The following is a 22,484-nucleotide window of genomic DNA, read 5'->3' on the forward strand; positions in this document are numbered from 1 at the left end:
GTGATTTAAAAAGTTTTTCTACCTCGCCAGTTTCTATCACGATGTGAAGTAAATGACAGAAAGAAACAAATGCGTCCAGCTAGGTCTGTTCGCCTTTGCTAACCAGCCTCCTTCCAGCACAATCACTCGACGAACCCTCTGGAAGGAAATTGAAAATCAACATGACTTAAAATACATCTACTGCCCTTCAAAAGTAGCTGCTTGTAACACTTTCTTCAAACATTGATTTACAAGTCAGTGCAAAAGCTTCCAGTCACAGCTCAGTCATATTAGAAATATTGATGACCACATGACTGACTGACTGGATGCTGTCAAATTCAACTTCTGCCAAGTAACCAGAAAATATATTAAGAGGAAAACTGGATCAAAGAATTCCTGAAGGTGGTCTCGGCTCAGGGCTTCAGGCTGTGATGTCCTCGGAGGAGAGATTTCTCCTTTTAACCCCAGAAACTGAGTCTCTTGGAGGGGAGAAGTTCATTCTCTATAAAACAGGCACAAAGCTTCAAGTTATCTGTAAAACTAACCACAACTGGGTTAAGATAAGATAACCTTTATTATCCCACACGTGGGAAATTTGTTTTGCTACAACAGAAAGTGGACAGTGCAATGTTATATAGCAAAATATATATAGCAAAAATTAAAACATCCATCCATCCATCCATCTTCATCCGCTTTAACCGGGGCCGGGTCGCGGGGGCAGCAGTCTAAGCAAAGAGGCCCAGACCTCCCTCTCCCCAGCCACTTCCTCCAGCTTATCCGGGGGAACACCAAGGCGTTCCCGGGCCAGCCGAGAGATATAATCTCTCCAGCGTGTCCTGGGTCTGCCCCGGGGCCTCCTCCCGGTGGGACATGCCTGGAACACCTCACCCAGCAGGCGCCCAGGGGGCATCCTTGTCAGATGCCCGAACCACCTCAGCTGGCTCCTTTCGATGTGGAGCAGCAGCTGCTCTACTCTGAGCCCCTCCCGGATGTCCGAACTTCTCACCCTATCTCTAAGGGAAGCTCATTTCTGCCGCTTGTATCCGCGATCTCGTTCTTTCGGTCACTACCCACAGCTCGTGGCCATAGGTGAGGGTAGGGACGTAGATCGACCGGTAAATTGAGAGCTTCGCTTTTACACTCAGCTCCCTCTTCACCACGACGGACCGGTGCAGCGTCCGCATTACTGCAGCTGCAGCCCCAATCCGTCTGTCGATCTCCGGCTCCCTTCTCCCATCACTCGCGAACAAGACCCCGAGATACTTGAACTCCTCCACTTGGGGCAGGAACTCATCCCCGACCCGGAGTGGTCACCCTTTTCCGGCTGAGAACCATGGCCTCAGATTTGGAGGTGCTGATCCTCATTCCCGCTGCTTCACACTCGGCTGCGAACCTTTCCAGTGCGAGCTGGAGGCCCTCACCCAATGAAGCCAACAAAATTAAACCCCACATGTTAATATTTACTTGTTTGTATGGCAAAGAATGCCAAGTTTGACCAACACATTCTCATCTTTGGAGTCAAGTACTGCCGTTCTGTCAGCAGCTGCTGGCATCACAGAGACACGCTGGCAGAGGCAACATTGGACACAAAGAGATAAAAGTTCTCTTTTAAAAGAGTGACAAAGTCTGCCTGAGGGGCGGCAGTTTCAAAGTCATGGGTTTGTGAGTCAGACCCTGTCATGTTTGGGTGATTTGTGTTTTGCACTCATGGATTTCTTTTACTTTTGCTCACTTTTTACATTTGTTTTCAGTCGCTGGTAACATTTATGGTCGGGAATAAATGTGTCGCTTCTCGACAGTTGTCAGATGATGCTTACGGCTACCCCATGTGTTTAAATGTGACTTCGTTGCTGTTTATAGTGATGCCAGTGACATCTGGTGTAGGTTGGGGCCCAAGATTACATTTTTTTTAATCTCATCTCAAACACTAATGTCTTCATGCTAGAGCTCCCTGCAATCCCTCAAACCTTTTACTTGAATGTTAAATTTACTCCAAACTAAAAATCTGTTTATTTATTATTAAGGGCGAGTTTCTCAGCAGCAACTGAGATTGGTCCTTTTTAATCCTCAGATCAGAGCCTTTTTGGTCAAATGGTATCTATAAATCATCCTGTTGTTGATGCAATGTGTCTTAGAGTGAAATAACGATTTGCTATCACTTGCTATTGACAGAAAGGATGGGGCAGTTCAAGTGACAGTTTGTAGTTTAATCTACTATGTAAAGTATATTTTCTCACTTGCATTAATGACAATAATCTGTGACAAAGAGCATTACAGTAGGTCTGTGCATTTCTTTCCTTCAAAGAGCTTCCAAAGGCACAGACACTGACACACCAGGATTGAGTGTGGGAGGTTCTTATCTAGCCGCTGCTTAACACAATGCTGGGGGAAGACGTTGGCAGGACTAGAGACGTCAGCTCGGCAATGAAAATGTGGCAGCCTGAACAATGTTGCAGAAGCATAAAACCTCTCGCTGAATATAAATGGGGAAACCTGCAAGATAGCTCTGTAGAAAATATCATCTGTCACTGCCAAGTTTGCATAGTCTAAGCAGGTTTTCTAAAAAAAGCTTTACTTCGTTTGACTGCTTAGGCAGCGATCGGGCAGCTGAAAGAGATGCAGCAGTGCTTGTTCTTGTGAAATTTGACTTTGAGCATGTAGATGCTGTAAAGCCAGGCAAGAGGAAGAGCATTTTCCTTGATACTACAGAGATTTTTTTTTAACCTAAAGAGGACACATTTTGAGAGAGAGTGAGGGGCTCTGGTTAACAAGTTTCATGTCGTTAACTAGCGCTTCTCAGCTGTGATACCCGACACAGAGTCCGCGAGAGTCAAAACCGGGAGCGAGCAGCTTGGCGAAGACGAGGTGGAGCCGCTGGCATCTATCCTTCACAGCCTCGCAGCGTGTGCATGGGAAACGCACACTAACATTCAACACACAATCGCTGGAAGGATCTCATCAAACTCACATTAGGGCTTCAGACACACACTTTGAGCATGTGCCATGCATGCGCACACATACCCACACATACTAATGAGGAGTGCGACTGGTAACGGTGCCAACATCACAAAAACTCCCTCACTGCACCCTGCACGCCTCTCTGTTCTCACTGTTTCCAAGGAGACTGCAGCACATTGGTATTCTGGTGGGACACTTCATGAGCAATTGTGAGAAAAAGAGAGAGATAGTGCAAGAGAGAGAAAGAAAGCAGAAAGATAGAAATGGTGCGGGGAGTAAAGATACGTAAGTACATATGTGTAAGGAGGATAAAAACAGATTAAGACAGCGTGTAAAATACAGTGCAGCACGCACGGTTGACGGCAGCTAATATGTTAATGTATAACTATAGATATATTTGTATTCACCACAGCTTTCCTGATTACATTTCAAATTATTTCACAGTGCCATATGTAATTAGACACATCCAACTTATGCCGTTTGCTGGCTGTTATGAACAATTTGTTCTGTATCTGAGCCCTCAGAGTGTATTGTTTATCCAATATGAAAAGCGGTGATGTTTACAGTTATGACTCAGACAGATGCAAGACAAGAAAAGCTTCCTTACCCATAAACTCGATGCCCAAGTGATCTGTTGTTTCACGCAGCAGGACGGAAGAAGGAGAGAGAGAGAGAAAAGAAAACAGCTTTTATTAAGAATTGCGTACAATAGCATTGTGTGTTATGTGTGTAAGTCATCTGTTGTCACAAGAGGTCAGAAGACACATGTTAGTAAAATTACACAATAAATGACAGACATGCGTGAGGACCCTCAGAGATAATAATGCTGGATCTGAACTAACCTCGTGCTTAAAGGCCCAGAACTCTTTCAGTCGGGTTCACGCTATGAACACCGCAGTTGTTTGAAAAAGTTGTTATATCCTCTCCCATGCACAAATCAAGAATTATTAACATTTGAACAGATGTCTGATGACAGTATTGTGGGCTTTGCTTGTGTTTCCTGCACCCTGTCAGTCAAATCGGATCAAACCACAGACCAAAGGAATCACAGTAACTGGGATCCTAAGCGATAAACTTGGCTCAGAGATTTGAATCTGTCAGTATCATTTTATACTTTACTCGGTTTACTCGGTGGAGAAAGAACACTTCAGTAGCCTCACATGTAAGTGGTGTTATTTACTGTCATTTTGTACCAATGAGAACCAAACCAAGCAGAGATCTTAGCAGAACTACTACAGCTCACACTGTTCCAGCTCTCAGGCTTTCCTTCCAGACTAATATTTTCTTCATCACTTCATTCAGATAAAATGCTTTCTAATCTTTTACCTACAGCTCAGATTTCTGACCTTGACATTTCTGCAGACACAAGTAAAATCGACAGATGCTGGAAAAAGGCTTCAAGGCCACCAATAGAATCCACTCGTTACAAAGAAGAGAGAAAAAAAATCACTATCAGTGTTCATCCACAGCCTAAAACTGTCTAGTTTTGACTCTGAACAAACACATTTTGTCTTCACCAAATTGCGATCACAAATATAGAAAAGTGTGACTTAAATCTTTCCTGCCTGTTGGCATCTGGCTTTACAATTGGTCCCTCTAAAGCAGCGGTCCCCAACTCCCGGGCCTCGGGTCCGTGAGTCGTTTGGTACCGGGCCGCGACAGTTGAGGCTCAGGTGTGAAATGTATGGTTTTCAGGGTTTTTATCGGTTTTCAGCGTTATTTTGTTATCGTTTTTATCATTAACTCAGTTTTCCTGGGTCTTTTCACGTGTGTTATGAATAAATCTTCTTTTTTTCGGTACCGGTACTAGTTTTATTTTGTTGTATTTATCCGCGACACCTTAAAGGCCGGTCTGTGAAAATATTGTCGGGCATAAAAACCACGGTCCGTGGTTGGGGACCGCTGCTCTAAAGTACACAATGCAATACTTGCACCCCCTTAAAATCACATCCTCTACAGAGAAAATTACAAAGTCAATATAAGAGGGGGCACCTCAGTGTCAACTATATATATTTAATTTTGTGTAATACATTGGGATATTTATAATTAGAGGCATTTGTATTTATTTTGTAACTTTGTTTAGTTAATTGAGTTAATTAGTTCATTAATTATTCTATTATCTAATCATAGTTAGAAAATGTTAACCAATAAGACACAAATCAATTAAACTTTTCAACATTTCAGTCATTAGTGTTGATTTCTACCAAAGTACTGACTACCAAACCCAGGTCTAGTAACTTCAGCTGTTTTATATGTTACACGATGCACTGATAGAACTTATTAAATACAATGTTTGATTGGCTTTTATTTACTTTAAATCGCTCACGCTGTTTTCATAACACTAACCAAAGTACTTTCCTGACTCTAACCACTCAATCCATTCAAAACCAAACAGTTCTGTACCAGTCATGCTGCACTTAAGTATAAACTAGAGAAACAAATTAGCTGTATCAGAGTGTATTTAGATGAAAAATGCACATTTAAACACATAAAAATATCACAGCCAACCAGCACACCTGCGAACTCATCGAAATGAATAATAAATTGAGGATGAAATTCATTCACAAACTTGAGCTCAGCCACGGTTATAGCAGATCAGCGGATCCTGCTGCCAACCCCCATCCGCTACTGGCTCAGCTGATACAGCTGACACATGCAGATGGTAAATATCATGTTAATAAAACCAATTCAAGCTTCTTTCGCCTCCTCACAGTCGACTTCACAGAAGTGGAAATTTCAAGATTAGAGTTGAAAATGTCTTTTGAGAAAAAAGTCGAAATGTGGAAATTATTGTTGTTGTTTCAGGACAAACTGCCATGGCTGCCATACCTTCTATACGGTCCTCATCTCAGTACTAGAAATCAAGGCAGAGGCATGAGGAGAGAGGATTTGAGGCAGGAGGCATTAACAAAATGAGACATCCTTGCTTCTGAGCTGTCATTTTAAGACAGTGTCAGTGTAGAATGAGGAGTGCACAGCTTCTTAATCGGTTCATTGTGGGGTTTTTAAGATTACTACTGTTATTTATGATCTCTGTCAGATGAGCATGACAGTGTTCATGAAAACAAACCGTTTATATTCAATTCCCAGTGTGACACAGTGTGACAAGAATGCACACATAATATATTTTTCTTCCTTTAGTCATCACACCCACAAATGTTGAAGGGTAGAGATGATTTCCTTTGATAACCAACACAACCAGTGAACAATAAACACATGTATTTGTAAAATCCTTCTACCACCATGCTTTAAAGATTCCAGCTGTTTGGCACAGCTGTTTTGTATGACATGGTTGAAAAGACTTTCTCAAGGTGCACCTGGTCATCCTCGATATCCTCGTCTTACAACTCTTCTCTCTATTGATTGCTCCCGTCTCCAGATACATTTTAGAGCCCGATCCCGATATCCATCTTAAGACCTAAGCACAAGAGCATCACAGAGGGTACCTAACGTCTCCTTTGTATACAGCTGTGAAGTCCAAGAGCACTTTAGCACATGGCTTTACACACTTTACTGACTATCTAAAGGGATGGAGACTGCATGTGTTTTTAAATATATTCAAAGCTCTTTTCTTATAGCGAGAATGACAGGTACCTCATTCTCTCTAGTATTTTTGTCATGTTTCTTTACTAAATAAAACTTGAAAAACAATAATGTACAAGCATGGTTTGTGATAAAACATGCTGCATTCCTGTAATTTTATGTCACCTTTCATCCTGTAACCCTCAAGGAGTCTTCTTTGTATACAGTTTTCTTTTAATGCCTGTGTGGCATCCCTTAGTAGTGTAACAACGCTGTGAACTGAGGGTAAATGCATATGGTAAAGTCTGCAGAAATGCAGACTTACGAAAGTGTGCATGAAGGGCTCGAAATGTTTCTTGTGGTGCCCTTGCACACTTTGACAATGGTACAGCCCTCAATAACTTACTGTAACAGTGACTCAGTGTGGACACTGAGACTGAGCTGACGAGATGAGACGTTCTTGAAGGTGATTCACAGAGTGAATGAGGACAGAGGATAGAGGAGACAGGAAGGCAAGGAACAGAGAAATGAGAAAAGCCCTCTCTCCATGCGTGTCTGTCTGGGTGAAGTTCCTGAAACTGACCAATCAACTGGCACATCTGAAACTCATCCTCTCATTAAGATCCAGCAGTATTTGAACCTTAAATTTCAGCCTGTTCAGTCCTTCTACATGGCACTGACACTGCAGCTGAACTAGCTGTAGTCTCTAGTCACAGTTTGCAGTCAAGTTGTCTCAAAGTTATGCCTTCTTTCTGTGTCATGGGTTGCTCTCCATTGCTCATCAGTGTGCCAATTGCCTTGCACGCTTTCCACCATCATCTCTTCCTGGATAAAGCCTGCCTGTCTGACTCTCTGCTCCAATCAACGCCCACCAGCCAGCCTTTCTCTACGCTCTTCCCACTGGTTCTCCTGCCAGCTCTAACCAGCCGTGTACCAAGCCTCGTCTGCTTCCACTCCAAACTATCGCTACTGATGCAACTTCTCACCAAAGGTGGCCAGTGTTGCAGGATTCCATTAGTAGTAAAATAATACAAAAAGATCTGTTATTTTTAACCATTTCTGTTTCTTATTTACAACTTTGTGCTTTTAAAGAGCAGAATTTCTTATTTCATCCCTAAAAATCGGTTCATGACTTCCGTGAAAAAAAACCCACTGCACAAATAGTCAAGTAAAATGACACCTCTGATTAGATCCAATTTCAAATGATCACTCTCACACTGCCACATATTATACAAGGATAACAGACAGGAAAAACTCCTGTCACCGACTAGTAGACATAATCTGAAGGAAGTGCAGATGTCTGTGGTGTTACCGATGGCTTCTCTCGCACTGACAGTGACTTTATCTCCTAAGTGGCCCTGTCCTACATCTTAGAGTGGGTGAGCTGGTCTTTCTAATGCGAAAATCTCTGTCCAATCTGCCCCCAGTCTTATCGGGCAATGTTAGCACAGATGTAAGCGGATCATTTTTCACTTTGCCGGTGACCCAGAGACCTCTCTCCAATGCCTTCTTGATTTCTCCTTTCAAAAAAGCCTGTGATGCAGGACATGAGGAGGTGAACGAGATAAACAGTGCAGTAAAAGCTTTTGGAATAAGCTGCATTTTACCAAATATTTGGCAACTGTTTTTAATTCCCAATTTGACATCAGAGAGGTTTATTTATATATTTATTCATTGATTTTATTAAAAAAATGCACAATGTTTTTCTTTATTTGCAATTCTGGTAGACAGTTAATCTCCATTTCTTTCTATAATGACACACGTGCACGTATATTTTTAGCATCAGTGACCTCGCTGATATCTGCACAGCTACAAGAAAATGATGGTGTGATCTGTTCTTTGAAATTCTGCACTTTTTCATCCCTTTGGGTAGAGCTATAAGCGCTGTTGCTGGGTTGGAAACTCAATTTCCCATGGAGCTCAAAGAGAAGAGACTAACACTAAAGCTGCCAAGGTTTGGGATTTCATTTTCTGTATAGCTTGGTTGGTAGAGTATATATCAGCACCGGCACTGTCAGGATATAAGACTTAGTTCCCACTGGGGCTGGCTATACTCAAGATGTATGCACTTCTGCTACTGTAAACCACATTAGCTGGAAGAACCCACAAGGTGTTGTAAGTTAAATACTAGAGCAGGGCGATATGACCAAAAATATTTATCACGTTATACATTTGAAAATTTGCGATAACGACATAACTGACGATATAATTGACACTAGAAAAAATACTTTACAACTCCACAACTTTAGTGCAAAAAACCCCATCAATGTATGTTCACTTAAACAAGCAGCTGTTTTTTTATGTGCATTAAAGTTATATAAAAATGTAACAATGCAAATTCCTTGCTGACAGTTTAACCAAAAGGCATTTCCAGTGGAAACTGGCCGACATATCCTCAGCATAACCATGTATAATATCCACAAAACTTAAAAAGAGGTTAAACACACAATACGGTAATATTATGTTGAAGCACAGTACGTATCACTCCGCGAGGCTCTTGCCTACGATAGCTGTAATGCTCCGACAATCCATCAAGCGGTGCGGCTTCGTAGCTTAGCAAAGTCGCACTAAAACATTTGACAGATTTTCGAGCGCCGTGTACGACATAAAATCATTTCGAGGTCAGTAAGCACAACCAGAATTCATACATAAGGCACACGGAATTATAAGGGGCTCTGTCGATTTTCAGAAAAATCAAAGGATTGATTTTAAGTATGTTGTATTTTCCAAACAACACGGTAATAGCGACGGCCTGCTAGCATGCTCTACCAAAAATAATGCTTTGTGTGACGGACGAAAGCTAAACCAGTTCCACATCACTGAAGCTGCAGCATTTTTACAAACCAATTCTGGTTCATCTGTTTCATTTAACGATCCGCTTTCGCTCTTCTCATTCTGTGTCGCCGCCATGTGCGTATGTAAACAAAGGCACTGCGCATGCGCGCTTTACCCATATTCTATCACGATATGTCATTTTCCTATTGTTGCCCAAAATTACACCGGTATTACCGTGAACGGTATGATATAGCCCAGCCCTAATAAATACTATGCTCTGCAGGAACGGCCGCACCTGATGTCACATCTGATCGGAACAAGACATCTTTTCATTCATTCATTCATTCATTCATTCATTCAAAAAAAAGTAATCTCTAAGAAGCATTATCAAAGAGAGGAGCTTAAATACACACAATCAAAAAATGTTGCAGATGTGGAAGAATTGTGAGGCTCCAAAACGTTGGCCCCCTGTTGTAGTGTGAGAGAAACTCACAGTTGACCGTTGTAATAACCTTTCATATAAAGATAATTGGATACATTTTCTGATCTTTAGCTTTCAGTGTGATGGCTGCTACAACCTGCACCTACTAACCAAACAACAGAAATGAAGAAACTTCTAGCTGGTATCATCATAACACATGTAACAAATGCAATGCAAAGAGAGATTGCTGCAATCTCTAGATTGAGTTTGTAATATTATCTTACAATTGATAAGATGCAAATCACAAAACACAACTTGCAAAAATCTTACAACGTAGAGACGCTGAAGTACAACTTCCATATTTGAGGACAGGGAAAAGAGGATGTGAAGGACATCCAGAATATTTTGTTTGATGAAATGGTCAAAACTGCAAATGAAGGCTGACAGCTGAAAGTACTGAGGAGGAAACAAGAAACAAGACAAAATCCATTTCTAATTTTGTTCCCAATGATAGCATTTTGCAAAAATATGATATATACAGTGTATAAAAGGTGAATCAGCTTTAAGATAAAATAAAAATCATTTTTAGTAGAGGCAAAAAAAATGCCACAGTGCAGGTGCTTCTTATTTTCAAGAGTATTATTTAAACACAGCCAAAGCTGCTGCCAAACCACAATTAGGACGAGTATTTTTTTCTATAATTGAAAAACCAATGTATTCGTTTAATTCTGCTCAAGTGCTGTTGAAAACAAAAATGAGACAATGTCCTTCAAGCTTTTAATCCTTTTCATTTGTTGTCTCCTGGGAAAATAAACCAAGCATCCCCCCCCTCCCCGAAAAACGTAAGAAAGTGGAAACTCCCCACTGTGTGTGTGTGTTTGCAGCCTGAGGAGTAGGCAGGTGTGGGTGGCAGGGAGTCTTCAGCATGTTGCCCTACTTCCTCTCCCTGTGGGCACTCATATGTTGACAGGGATGGTGTGTGTGTGTGTGTGTGTGTGTGTGTGTGTGTGTGTGTGTGTGTGTGTGTGTGTGTGTGTGTGTGTATTTCCACCTCTGGAGTGAGCTTGACAATGGAAGACAGATTAGCTGACCTCCACAGGGACACACACACACAAACACTCACAGTTGTTTTACAGACTGCATTAATTTGAATTCACTACCATATACAGCATAAGGCATTAAAATAATGTAAAGAATAGATTTAGGGTTGCTGATTAATTAAGCACAGGACATAACGGGGCATGAACTCCACGTACACAAAAGAGGAGTGCAATCAGAGTATCTTTTATTCCTGACTGAAACATGATGAGCATAGCCTGGCTGTCTATTCTCCTCTCGTAAAAGCGGTGACCATGGTTGGGTCCTTGCTGTTGAAAAAAAAATCCAAATGTAGCCTTTATCAAAGTAGTGAAAGTAAAAGTGAGTTAAGAGAAAAAAAATGATAATAGGATTTTTAATCAAAAGGAGAAAAAAGTCAAAATGAACTCTTCTAGAGTTACTCATCTTGTGATGGATGCAGATTAAAAGCTGTAATACTGTCTGACTGAATTTAACTCATTAGGGCACTTTAATTGACGGTTTTAGGATGTATCTGCAGGACTACCTAATTTTCTTCACATCTTAGCCACTGATGAGGGAAATGTCTCTATTTCCAGTCATGTTTATTGTTGAGCTTGTGACATGTTTAAGGTTATTTCACTTCTATGAATACTTCGCCAAAGGTCGGGGACTTTGCTGATGTAAAACTGATTGCAATGTGGCTTATCTTCTTTTTAAGGTCATGTTGAGCAGCTCTGTGCCACTTCCAGTGCAGCTGCTATTTTAAGATCTGACCACTTGCACTTGTCCATCTGTGATGTGGGCTGGATTTCTTTTACTGTGTCAGAATGGTGACCCCACACTCTGAATATCATTTTGGGAAAAACAACATGTCGTGAAGTCATGACGAATCAAATCTGGTAGCAACGTAGGATGGTGAGAATTTTTTCGGTGTTAAAATAAATAGTTTTTTCAGTGTGCTGTGTGCAGAGTGACACAAACTACAAATTTGTGTGATGCAAATATTTCGTGTCAGATTCTTCAGGAAATAATACTGCAGCATTAACAGTCTGCCACTGGGGGACGAAGGAAGTATGCCCCTGGTCACGCTCCACAGCTGAGTGCTACCTTTGGGGTTGGACACTGGGAACTCTTTCACTGAAAACTGCTGTTTAGTATCTGGGTCATGACTGGAGACCATGCTCTTATCACGACTGATAATCCTCAGCATGAAAATTGATGTTGATGTCTGCTCCCTGCAAGCAGCGACTGTCAAGTTAGAAGTTTATGATGAAATCGCGAAAGCAGAAGTGGATGAGCTTACTAAAAAAGAAAGTGTAAGGGGTGCACAAGAACAACGTCAGCAAAAGGGAGATTGGAGTTTTGCTTTGTTCTTTTAATTTTTAGCATTAACTTAGTAAATTTAGTAGATTTAGCATCTAGCACTTTCTGTTTCAGTTCGTTAAGAATGTGCCATTAAGGAAACAAGACATTACTCCAGAACAAGTAGCGACGGTCTTTCCTAAATAGAGACGATACTCATGCTGCAGTTTGTCCATCTGCACTCCAGTAGACACAATATCACAATCTTCATCGTTCTTATTTCCCTCTGTCAGATAAAAAAATGAATTGTTCCACAGATGGGCTTGAGGGAGCGAGTGCATCATATTCATATCTCAGACTGACTGATAGCTTCACTCTCCATGTGTGCAGAACAGAGAATACGTTACATGCTATTTCCAATTAGGGCTCAGCACTCTTTAGAGAGCAGGAAGTAAATTGATATTTGACAGATGGCGGCTCTGTAGGACTGGAGGGAAAGTAAATGATGACACTGCCTTGTCCACTATTCAGCTTTGATGAAATTCAGTATGGATAAGCCACATAATCATGTGATGCAACAGAGAATCTGGGTTTCTCAATTTGGGACTCTCTTGCTTTGCATTACACAATATTATGTCATTTACAAGTTTTTGCAGGTGTGTTTATGCGCGTTCTGTGAGATAAAAGCCTATTCTTGTGCAAAGAAGTAAACACAAAATCTATTCTTTAATGTACTTAATATAAAATTCTATATTTGTAATATTAATAGAAAAGAAAAACTTCAAAAAAGCTACTTTGAATTTAATAAAAAATAAAAAACAAAAACAACCCCCATAAATAAATATATAAAAGATGGACATATTCATTGTTTTTTTTAGCACCATCACCGCTATCTTTTTAAAAAGTTTTGTTCAGAAGTGACAACATTTAGATTAAAGGGCGGAGTGCTGATGCTAACTTGCAAGTTAGCAAGCTGCATCCGTAGACACTGTGATGTCAAAGTGTGAAATATCTGCTAATTGATGGCATATTAATAACTTACAAGAATTTCAGTCATCAAAACTGGAGCACATACTTGGACAAGTTGTTGGTTTGGTTAACCACCAAACTAGCTATGTTAATATTGCTTAATTACCAGTGCGTAAGTTTTAGAATTTACATGGGTAAGTTACATATATGTAAAATCCTCTAAAACGACTTTGTTCTGCTAACGTCATTGCTAAAACTGGACATTTTAACATAGAAGTCTAGGGGAATTGACTAGCGCTTGCTCTTAAAACACAACATTGTCAGCAACTGGGAAAATAATAGCATTCAGTCTAAAAGTGGTTTACTTGTTTTTTTCAAATTGCTTTCACACATTGCTTCAGATCACAAGTCTGCCCTGGGCTGATGGGAGGCATCCTGTTCGCTCGCTGCAGCCTGACAGATTAACGGCCGTGAGTGGAGGGTGTTTAAACATCAGCGGACTATCCGCTGAATTCCAGTCTTTGTTGAATTTAAATCCAATCTTTCACTGACCTGCTTTATCGTTTCATCATTTGTTCTCCCCGCCTCGTACCCCCTCTTCTTTTGTTGTTTTTACCCAAAGTGGTTGCTATAGTAACAAGGTATGTGCATCTTCAAAAGTGGCGGAAAGTCTTTCATCTGAGCAGTCTGCTCTGCATCCATAAAGAAGAGTGGTCCAAACAATAGGCTGGGGCTGGGGTTGCTTATTTTATGCCTTAAACACACTCAGCGAAAACTATGCACGACTGAGCAATAAAACCAAAAGTCTTGAGTCGTTTTCATTTGACCAAATTGTATGACCTGAATTATCACAAAACCCATAAAGCTGCCGAGCTATTTAACATCCTTTAGCTCACTGTTTTGGTTTAACATTTAGTTCAGCACTCTCATGAATTAACCCAACAGCTGTTTCACTCAGCAAGAGCTGATTTTTAACTAACAGACTGTGTGTATGTCACATTGAAACCAGCGATTGCATGGCAAAGCTGCATTTCTAATGCCTCTGAATTTGCATTCTTGGCCAAAGCCTTAATAAAACAAACAACCTGCAACAATCACTCACACACCTTTATGTTTCAGTAAAATGCAAACTGGTGTCTCTGTATATATTATATTTTTGAGTACAGGGGGAAAAATGACACCTTCATTCTCATGTGCTATAAGGAGCAAAACTGACTTTTATACCAGGCTGTAAACATGCTTATTTCTGCAGCTGGCTTTTGAGTCACTTTTGGAGCCTTTAGTGGCCACTCAGGGAACTACAGTTTGTGCAGTTGCTACACTGGCTTCATTTTTAGAGCCAAATAATATCCTTTTTTTAAACTTTTCAAACTGCTTTCTTTCTAGCATCTATCCTTGTCTTTTCCTGAGAAATGTATTACTTTGAAAGCTTCTGTTGGGCAGCATGGTGGAGGAGTGGTTAGCACTGTTACCACACCTCTACAGTCTAGCCGGAGCATTTCTGTTCTCCTGTTCTGTCAGCATCAGTGCTCTCTGCGTACTCCTCCCACAGGCCAAAGGCATTTCATTAGAGAGGTTGGGCTAATTGGCGATTCTAATTTGCCCACATGTGTGAACGTGAGCGTGTCTCTGTGTTAGCTCTGTGACAGACTGGCGATCTGTCCAGGGCGTACCCTGGCTCTTGTCCTATGGTAGCTGGGATAGGCTCCAGCCCCACTGTGAATGAAATGGAAAAGCAGAAAAACACGAAGGGATAAAAAAGAATAACTATAGATCAAGAACACGGCAGCTTCAGATAACCAGTATCAGATGGAAATTCTTCACTATTTCAACTGTCAGACTCATCCAAACTGTTATTTTTGGTTGGGAATGCTTGTCACGCACCTCAAATAATATACAAAATGAATAGAAAAATCAGGTGAGATCTTGTTTCAGTGAATAATATATTAAAAATAATTCCCTATCCCTTCATTAATGCTGGAATGTGGCTAGTAAAGGGAATAAAGAATGCTCATTCTCTATAAACTGCACATTTTTCACCAGTCTAAACACAGTAGTGCTTCGTCCTTGCATTTGTGTTTAGCTGGTGGAATTGCAGTCTTCGCTTTCATTCGACAGTGACCTCCCTCAAATTTGTACCCTGCGTACAGCATTAAAACAAAGTGACACAAAACGAGACAGAGAGGTCCAACCATAGGAGACAACAGCTTTTAAATGACGTTACTTTTGTTGCGAGGACTTGGGTTGAAATCACTTTCACTCTCAAAATTGGTTGACTGAGCCCTTTTTGAGTTGCAGAAGGACAAATTGTACACCAGGGATGTTTTTTGAAAGCCTTGAAGTTAAATGGGCCTGAAGTGTATTCACAAAGAGAACTGTTTATGAAAGCTGGAGAAAAAGTTATGCACATCCTTCCTTCACTACAGAACAAATTCTAAATGTCAAAAAATGCTGTTTAATCCAAAGTTTGAACATTTCGCATGGTGATGGGACTTTGTATTATTTAGACACTCAGTAATTGGTCCAATCTGTTAAGGCCGCTGTGCATCATCTGTGCTGTTCAACTCATCAAAATGAAGACATAAATAGTCAGCAAAACTTCTGAGTCACCGCGGGAACGCCTACAGGGAGCTGTCAGTCATCACTGGGGTCGCATCACTGACAACGCATCTTCCTCTCTAGCCCCCAGATTATAATGTACAAATCCAACCCTTGAATTACATGTTTGAAGATTCACTTTTAAATATTCCATAACACCATGTACCCTTTATATATTGTTTACTGCCATTTGTCTTCAACGGATGATATTTCCTGTTATTTTGTAATTTTTTGTGTGATTTATCTCTTTGATGTTTTCCCTTTTCATCCACATGTATCCTTGCTTGTTCTTTTTCATAGTTCCTTTCCCAATAAGGCTAGGAAAATAACCTATTCAGCTGCGGGCTGAAAGTGTAGGTGGAAGGAGTGACTCCACAGGTTATGGAAGTGGAACATTAAAAGGAAGAGAATTATAGCTCTAGAAAAAGAGTTGATGATTTGGGTCTGTTATTCAAAAAAGCATGATGTAATGTGTTGCATTCTGGTTTTATTGAGGCTCGTGACGGTACAAAAAAATCGATCCCTCTGCTTCCTTGAGATTGGATTTCTTTTTGTGTGACTGTTAAAAGTCATTTTAAAACTGTGATGTGTTCTTTCACAGACTTGATCTGCTTGGGCTGTCTGGTTCAGAGGGTGAGGCATATAAGGAGTGAAACAAAGAAGAAGATTTAGAGTTGTGGTTGTGGTGTCAATTTAAATTATTACCACCCATATCACAGAGAAATTCGGGTGCTGTCTAAAATGCAAATAAAAATGCAGCACAATGGTTTTAAATTCTTGTAAATCCAGATTTTATTTACAACAGAAGAAATAAAGCATCCGAGGTTTAAACTTAGACATTTAAAAAACTAGCTCATCTTTGAATTTGACGGTAACAACATGTCTCAAAGTTGGAATGGGGCCATATTTACCCCTCTGTAGCATCCTCGCTTCTTTTAACAACAGTCCATAAATGTTTGGGATCTAAAGAGATCAGCTGCTGGACTTTTGGGAGAGGAATGTTGTCCCATTGTTGTCTGATATGGAATTCTACCTGCTCAACAGTCTTGTTTTTTCTTTGTCATATTTTTCTCTTCATAATATAAAATGCTTTGAGGCGCTACATAAATAAATCAAATTGAATGATGCCACAAATGTTTTCAACAGGTGAAACTTCTGGACCTCAAGAAATTCGGGATGGAGACTCTTCTATGATGTCATGCTGTTGTAATAATTGCAGTATCCATATGTGCAAGCTGGCAACTGAAAACAAGCTGGATGGTCTCTCTTCTCTTTAGTCCAGCCATGTTTTTACAGAAGAATTTCACATTCTGTTTTGTGACTACAGATGACAGTTGTCCACTTTTCCTCAGTCCATTAGGCTTTGGTCCAGAGAAGAAGGCTGTGTTTCTGGATCATATGACCACATTGCATGGCTGAGCGAACTGTAGGTGCAGTTTTTTTTTACAGATTGATAAACCGCTGTCACAAACTCTCCTCTCTCACATGCTTGTTTCATTTGTAATCATATTACTCACCTGTTGCTAGTTAATCCCAAATTGTTTGAGACATTTTGCCGCCATCAATTCAAAATGAGCGAATATTTGTCATGAAATGTGATGTTTAAACATTGGATGCATTTCTTATATTTTATTGTGAATAAAATATGAGTTTATGAGATTTGCAAGTCATTGCATTCTGTTTTTGTTTCCACTTCCACAATCCCAACTTTTTTTGGAATTGGGGTTACAAATTAATGAGTTGGCTTTCAAGTTAACTTTGTCCTAGTATAACTCACAAAACTGACGATATTTCTTTTTTATTATGAAAGATTTGTGAGGAATTCAAATTTAGCTCCCATTGCATCAGCATCCAGGCTGCTGAAAACCTGTCAAAGAGATTAATTTTATTTTGATATGATATTATATGCCAATTAGTCACCATGTAAATTGCCGTTCCCTAATTATTCTGTAATTTATCACTATTAAACATCACACAATTTTAAATGGCAGAAATATGAGCTATATTTCCCCTCAGTGAATTTACAAGCGTGTACTGTTGTCTTCAATAATCCAAGCTTTTATTTGCACTCTCATCAAGAGACTTGGAGTGCAAGGATGGCAACAAAAAAATAAACATACCAATTAAAACTCAAACCAAACAAAAAATATAATTTTTGAAGACTCAATCTGTACCATAAATTATAATCTTTGCAGATATTAAATTAAAATCAACACCTTTAAAAAGTTATCATGTGTGCTGATTAAATCACAGTTGTAGAAAAGTGAAAGGAGCAAGTGAGTTAGCCAGTCTTTAGATGTAGCAATGCAAGGTTGGTAAGTGTTTTTGGAAACTATAAGGAAGGAATAAGAAGAGGGTGGCTCGCTGGCAGGCATCACAGGGATGAATGAGTAAGAGAGGAGGAGGTAGGGAAGAGTAAGCAGTTCCCACAAGCACTGAAATAAAGGAGGAGGCAGGGGTGGAGGAGGATGAAAGAGGCAGGCAAGAGATGTCAAAAGTGAGTTTGGGTAGTTCTGGTAAGTGATAGGGAGAGTTTAAGTTTTAAGGGCATAGTGAGCGAGAGCAAGAGTGAGAGAAAGAGAAGGGAAGGAACAGGAGAAGGTGGAAGAGAGTGAGATGGAGACAGACAGAGGGCAAGCCATGATTCAGCAGGGCAAGGCACATGTCATACACTTAAGTCACATAGAGTTTCGTGACTGTCACCCCCCCTCTCTCTCTATGTCTATCATCTCTTTCACTCTCTATTTCATTACCCAGAAATAAGTTGAAATGGCAGATAAATAACCAATTCCGCTACTCTCCACTTGGGCTTTTTAAGATATGCTGATCCAAACTATGTGACAGGCTGCTTATACGGAAGGTAGATAGTATAGCTCTTCAGGAAGTTGGTGAAGCCTTTGGATTCATGAGGGATTTTTGTCCATGAAATTTACATTTGGGAGCAAATAATAAAAGTGTGCACTTACATCATTCAGATTTCCACACACACGTAAATGGTTTGGCCTTTAGATAACACTTGTTTTTCCTTTGGAATACAAAAAAGGTTTTAGCACAAAGCCACATTCAGCCATTCATACAGAAAGCTGGATGCAGGGTTCAGTATTCTGGCAAACTCCACTCATACTCACGGACTGGAGAAGCCAGGGACTGATCCATCAATCTTCTGACCTGCACTATCTCTAAAGCCACAGCTGCTGTCCAAGCTACTGGCCAACCAGCTAGAGCAAATTTCTCTAGTCTTGCTCAAGTAGATGAGTTACTGGAGGGTCTGGGGTCTAGGGATCAAACCTTTGGACCACTCACTCGACCACCTAAGCCAAACATTTATTTTGACTCCCAGTGTTTCAAACTGAACTTGGATCCAGGCATCCTAATTGTTCAGGCGTGTCTGATTTTATCCAGCTATTTAAACGATTTAAGTGAGCTGACTAGTATGTCAACGGTCCCAGCAATCCCTCCCAGTAATTGATATTCCAATTACTTTGCCAGTTGAAAATATAGATATATAGAAGGCTGCAACATGAGCTAATGGAAGTTAATGTAATAGGAAACATGGAAAAGCAAAAGTTAGCTCAACAATAGTCCAGGTTTATAACTAAATACAACTGAACTGAAGCATAACCATCAAACCAAAAGTAAGTAATTTAGTACCATCAGTGTTACAATACTGCTAATATTGCCTGTGCAGCAAATGAGTAGAACTTTAACTGCTGAGAAGAGGAAAGTCTCCAACTTTTTACACTTAGAGGCTATTATCTTATAATGGTACATCCTCAAGTTGTGCGTTCAAAGGTTAACAGATTTGTATTAAAATGATATAAGGATACAAGGAAGGAGGGTAAAAAATCTTGGGATAACAGAAGTTACTTTTATTCCCACTTGCCATTTAGTATCATTCTGCCTTTTGTTGCAGTGCATTTTAATATGGCCATATGACCTGTGCACTGATCCCCGATCAGTCCTTTTGTTCTTGGTAGTTTAATGACTACAAGAGCCACATCCAGGTGAAGCAAAAAGCAGGAAGCACATCTTAATATACCCATGAGCTAATCTTCATTCATGCTAAGCAGAAAGGGTGTAATGAATTCAGTCTTATAATCAGAACGAAAGAGGGAATAAGACAGAAACAAAGAGGAATATAGTGAGAAAGAAAGTGGCTCCAATTTAGAGCAGATAACTTTAAATGAGGAGTCCATTGTTTGTCCATAGAAGCGAACAGCAACTCTAATGTTATTTCTTTGGCTTTTTATTAGGGTGCATACTTCAGTTAGTTACACGTTCAGTTTCTCTATTATTTTTAACTGATGAAATGGAGCAGTTTTGTTCCAGGGATACAAAAGTGAAGCAAACTGGGAAACCAGTCATATATATATACAGCATAGTAGGGATTTATTTTTTACTATGGCCAAATCAATGGTGGTAAATGTATTTAAACAGCAACATTATGCTATGTAAAAACACTTTATCATGCTTCTTGCAATTCCTATCATTGAAAGTGTAATCAAATTTGACTCTAAAAACACAAAATTTGACCCAGAAACTACTTAAAATGAAAAATAATAAAGATGCACATGATTGCAAAACTGGTCTGAAAAATATAAGTATGAATAACTTACTGCATTTCTGCATTTAGTTTTTAAATTTTCACATAAACAGAAATTACCAACTAGAATTGACTTAAACTTCTTAGATTCAATTAGAGGCCGAGTTACATAAGAGAGCTGCATTTCTGTTCTCCCTCATAAATAAGCCAAAGCAAATCAATTGGGCTTGGCCTTAATTATTCTTGGTACATTTGGTCGTACATAATGTGAACTGCACTTAGTGATACCTCGTACTATTGATTAATCATAGGCAGGGAGAAGCATTCAAAGATTCTGTGTAAGTGACGGCAAAAAAGTGAGATTCAAATTGTTGAAACAAACAGGATCCCGCTGACAGAAAATGACACCAACCTCAGTTGTTAAGCGGTAAAGCTTTCAAAAAAGGAGCATTAAAAAGCCATTTGGAGAGGCCAATTTCAAGTAATTTTGTTCTACTATCTCCCTCATCCAACTGTTCCATCACAGAGGTCTGCTCACCATTAGCACGTTCTCCACCTGCATTTGTGGAAAGTTGTCATAATCGTTTAAATCACTGCGGCAGCTAGGAAGGCTTTAGATGAGACAGTTGTTTAAAATCACCAAAGCTGTCTGGTTTATTACACACACACACACACACACACACACACACACACACACACACACACACACACACACACACACACACACACACACACACAGCTACTTGCCTTAATATTAATAGTAAGTGAATTAAACAGGTACTTTTCTGCCATTATCACACTCATACACACTGTATATGGGGAATTCTATCATTATTACAAATTAGGTAATTATTTTGTTTAAAAACACAAAATAAACAAAAATACTCCCAGAGGTCCTTTGTATAAGCAGCTTATCATATATGTATTGTCAAGTGACTTCTCCTGGCTCTGTCAGTCATTTCAACTCACACTCTAGGAACAACCCCCTTAGGTAGCTCTAGTAATTATGGCAAACTATGACAAACCGCGCCCTCTAATTTACTTAGAGTACTTAATTTTACCAAAACAAGGAACTCGATCCCCTTCTTAAAACGAATCGAACCTTTACTGCAGCACTGTCACATCCTGAATGTCTTGCATATTTTTGAGCAATGATTTTTGAAAGTTGCATTAGTCCTTTTGGCGGTATCGTTGAGAACGTAGTATTACCTTTTTGGTTATTAGGATAGAAGACTCGATGGCATAAACATAGCTGGTTATTAATGATATTTTTGGAGTCTCATATCTTCTAGTTTCTATAGCAGAGGAGCCAGAAATATAGCCTGTAGGCGAGATATGGCCTGCCAAAGCATCCAGTCCACACCACTGGATTGCTTTGCAAAAAGAGAAAAAGAGAAAATTGCAGAGGGTTGATGGATAGTCTTTGGATTAAATTTTGCAGTATAATGGATTTGCATTTACAGAATGCTTTTCTAGTCTTATTTGCCAGTTTTCATCAGGAAGAACTGTTTTCAAATTCATTAAGAATGGATCACGCCATGAATTTGGTTCTCCAAATAAATTATTTCATCTGAGGCAGAGATCTGAATCATTGTCAGACAGACATCAGACATTACCCGTGTGCTGCCACAGGATACCAAAGGTATAAACCAAGAAACCATCACATAGAGTTTCTCTAGTTTTTATGACCGTCGTGTTTCTTAGTGATGACAGCAGACTCACTGAGAGCAGAAAATCTGCTTTTCTATGAGTGGCTTATTAAATGTGTAAATATGTTGTGATATGTGTCGACTACAGAATGTCCCTCCACTTTTTTTACTGCTTGCCATCCCTGTCCATAGCAATAGACTGGCGGAAGATAAATTGGGCTCAGCAATCAGTATCCATTAAGCTTCACTGCAGTAGTCGATTTTGCATTTGCCACAGAGTTCACCCACAAAGGGAGGAATATAAAGTTAGAGGACAATAAAGCTTCATGTGTTTTCTGCCCATTTAAAAGGAGATGAATGCAGAATGCTTTCTGTCATTGTAAGCAGAGGGAAATAAAAAGAGAGATTCAGCGATTACTGTTGATTCTAATGTTAGATACCGAGCGTAACGCATGCGATTAACTGATCAGGCCATCACTCATGTGCAAATCGATACTTTCAGACTTTACCTCTCTTCTAAATTAATTCCCCGTTAATTGTGTCTAATGATATGGCCCAGTAATGTGAGCTCTACTATATTATTCTTTCATTACCTTCACCAGCCGCAGCCCACAGGAACAGCAGCCATGTTAATCCTGTTCTGTGACATTTCTGTGGTTCTTGAAAGCAGTTTAACAGGCGGTGTGTTCTAATGTGCTGTGCTTTGTGG

General features: G+C 39.9%; 1 protein-coding gene across 2 annotated transcripts in view; it reads right to left on the reverse strand.

The window, feature by feature from the left end:
• nrg3a (neuregulin 3a) overlaps positions 1-22,484 on the reverse strand; it is a 342,937-nt gene that overhangs the window by 38,591 nt on the left and 281,862 nt on the right. For both annotated transcript variants that reach the window (XM_085476995.1, XM_085476994.1), the window contains exon 4: positions 3,545-3,568. In XM_085476995.1, the coding sequence (XP_085333121.1) occupies positions 3,545-3,568 (24 nt within the window). The remainder of the gene's footprint in view (positions 1-3,544; positions 3,569-22,484) is intronic.

Source organism: Copadichromis virginalis, linkage group LG13 (assembly GCF_057382275.1).
Source record: "Copadichromis virginalis isolate Kocher_CV1m ecotype Utaka linkage group LG13, C_Virginalis_male_GT1.1, whole genome shotgun sequence".
Classification (NCBI taxonomy): Eukaryota; Metazoa; Chordata; class Actinopteri; order Cichliformes; family Cichlidae; genus Copadichromis; species Copadichromis virginalis.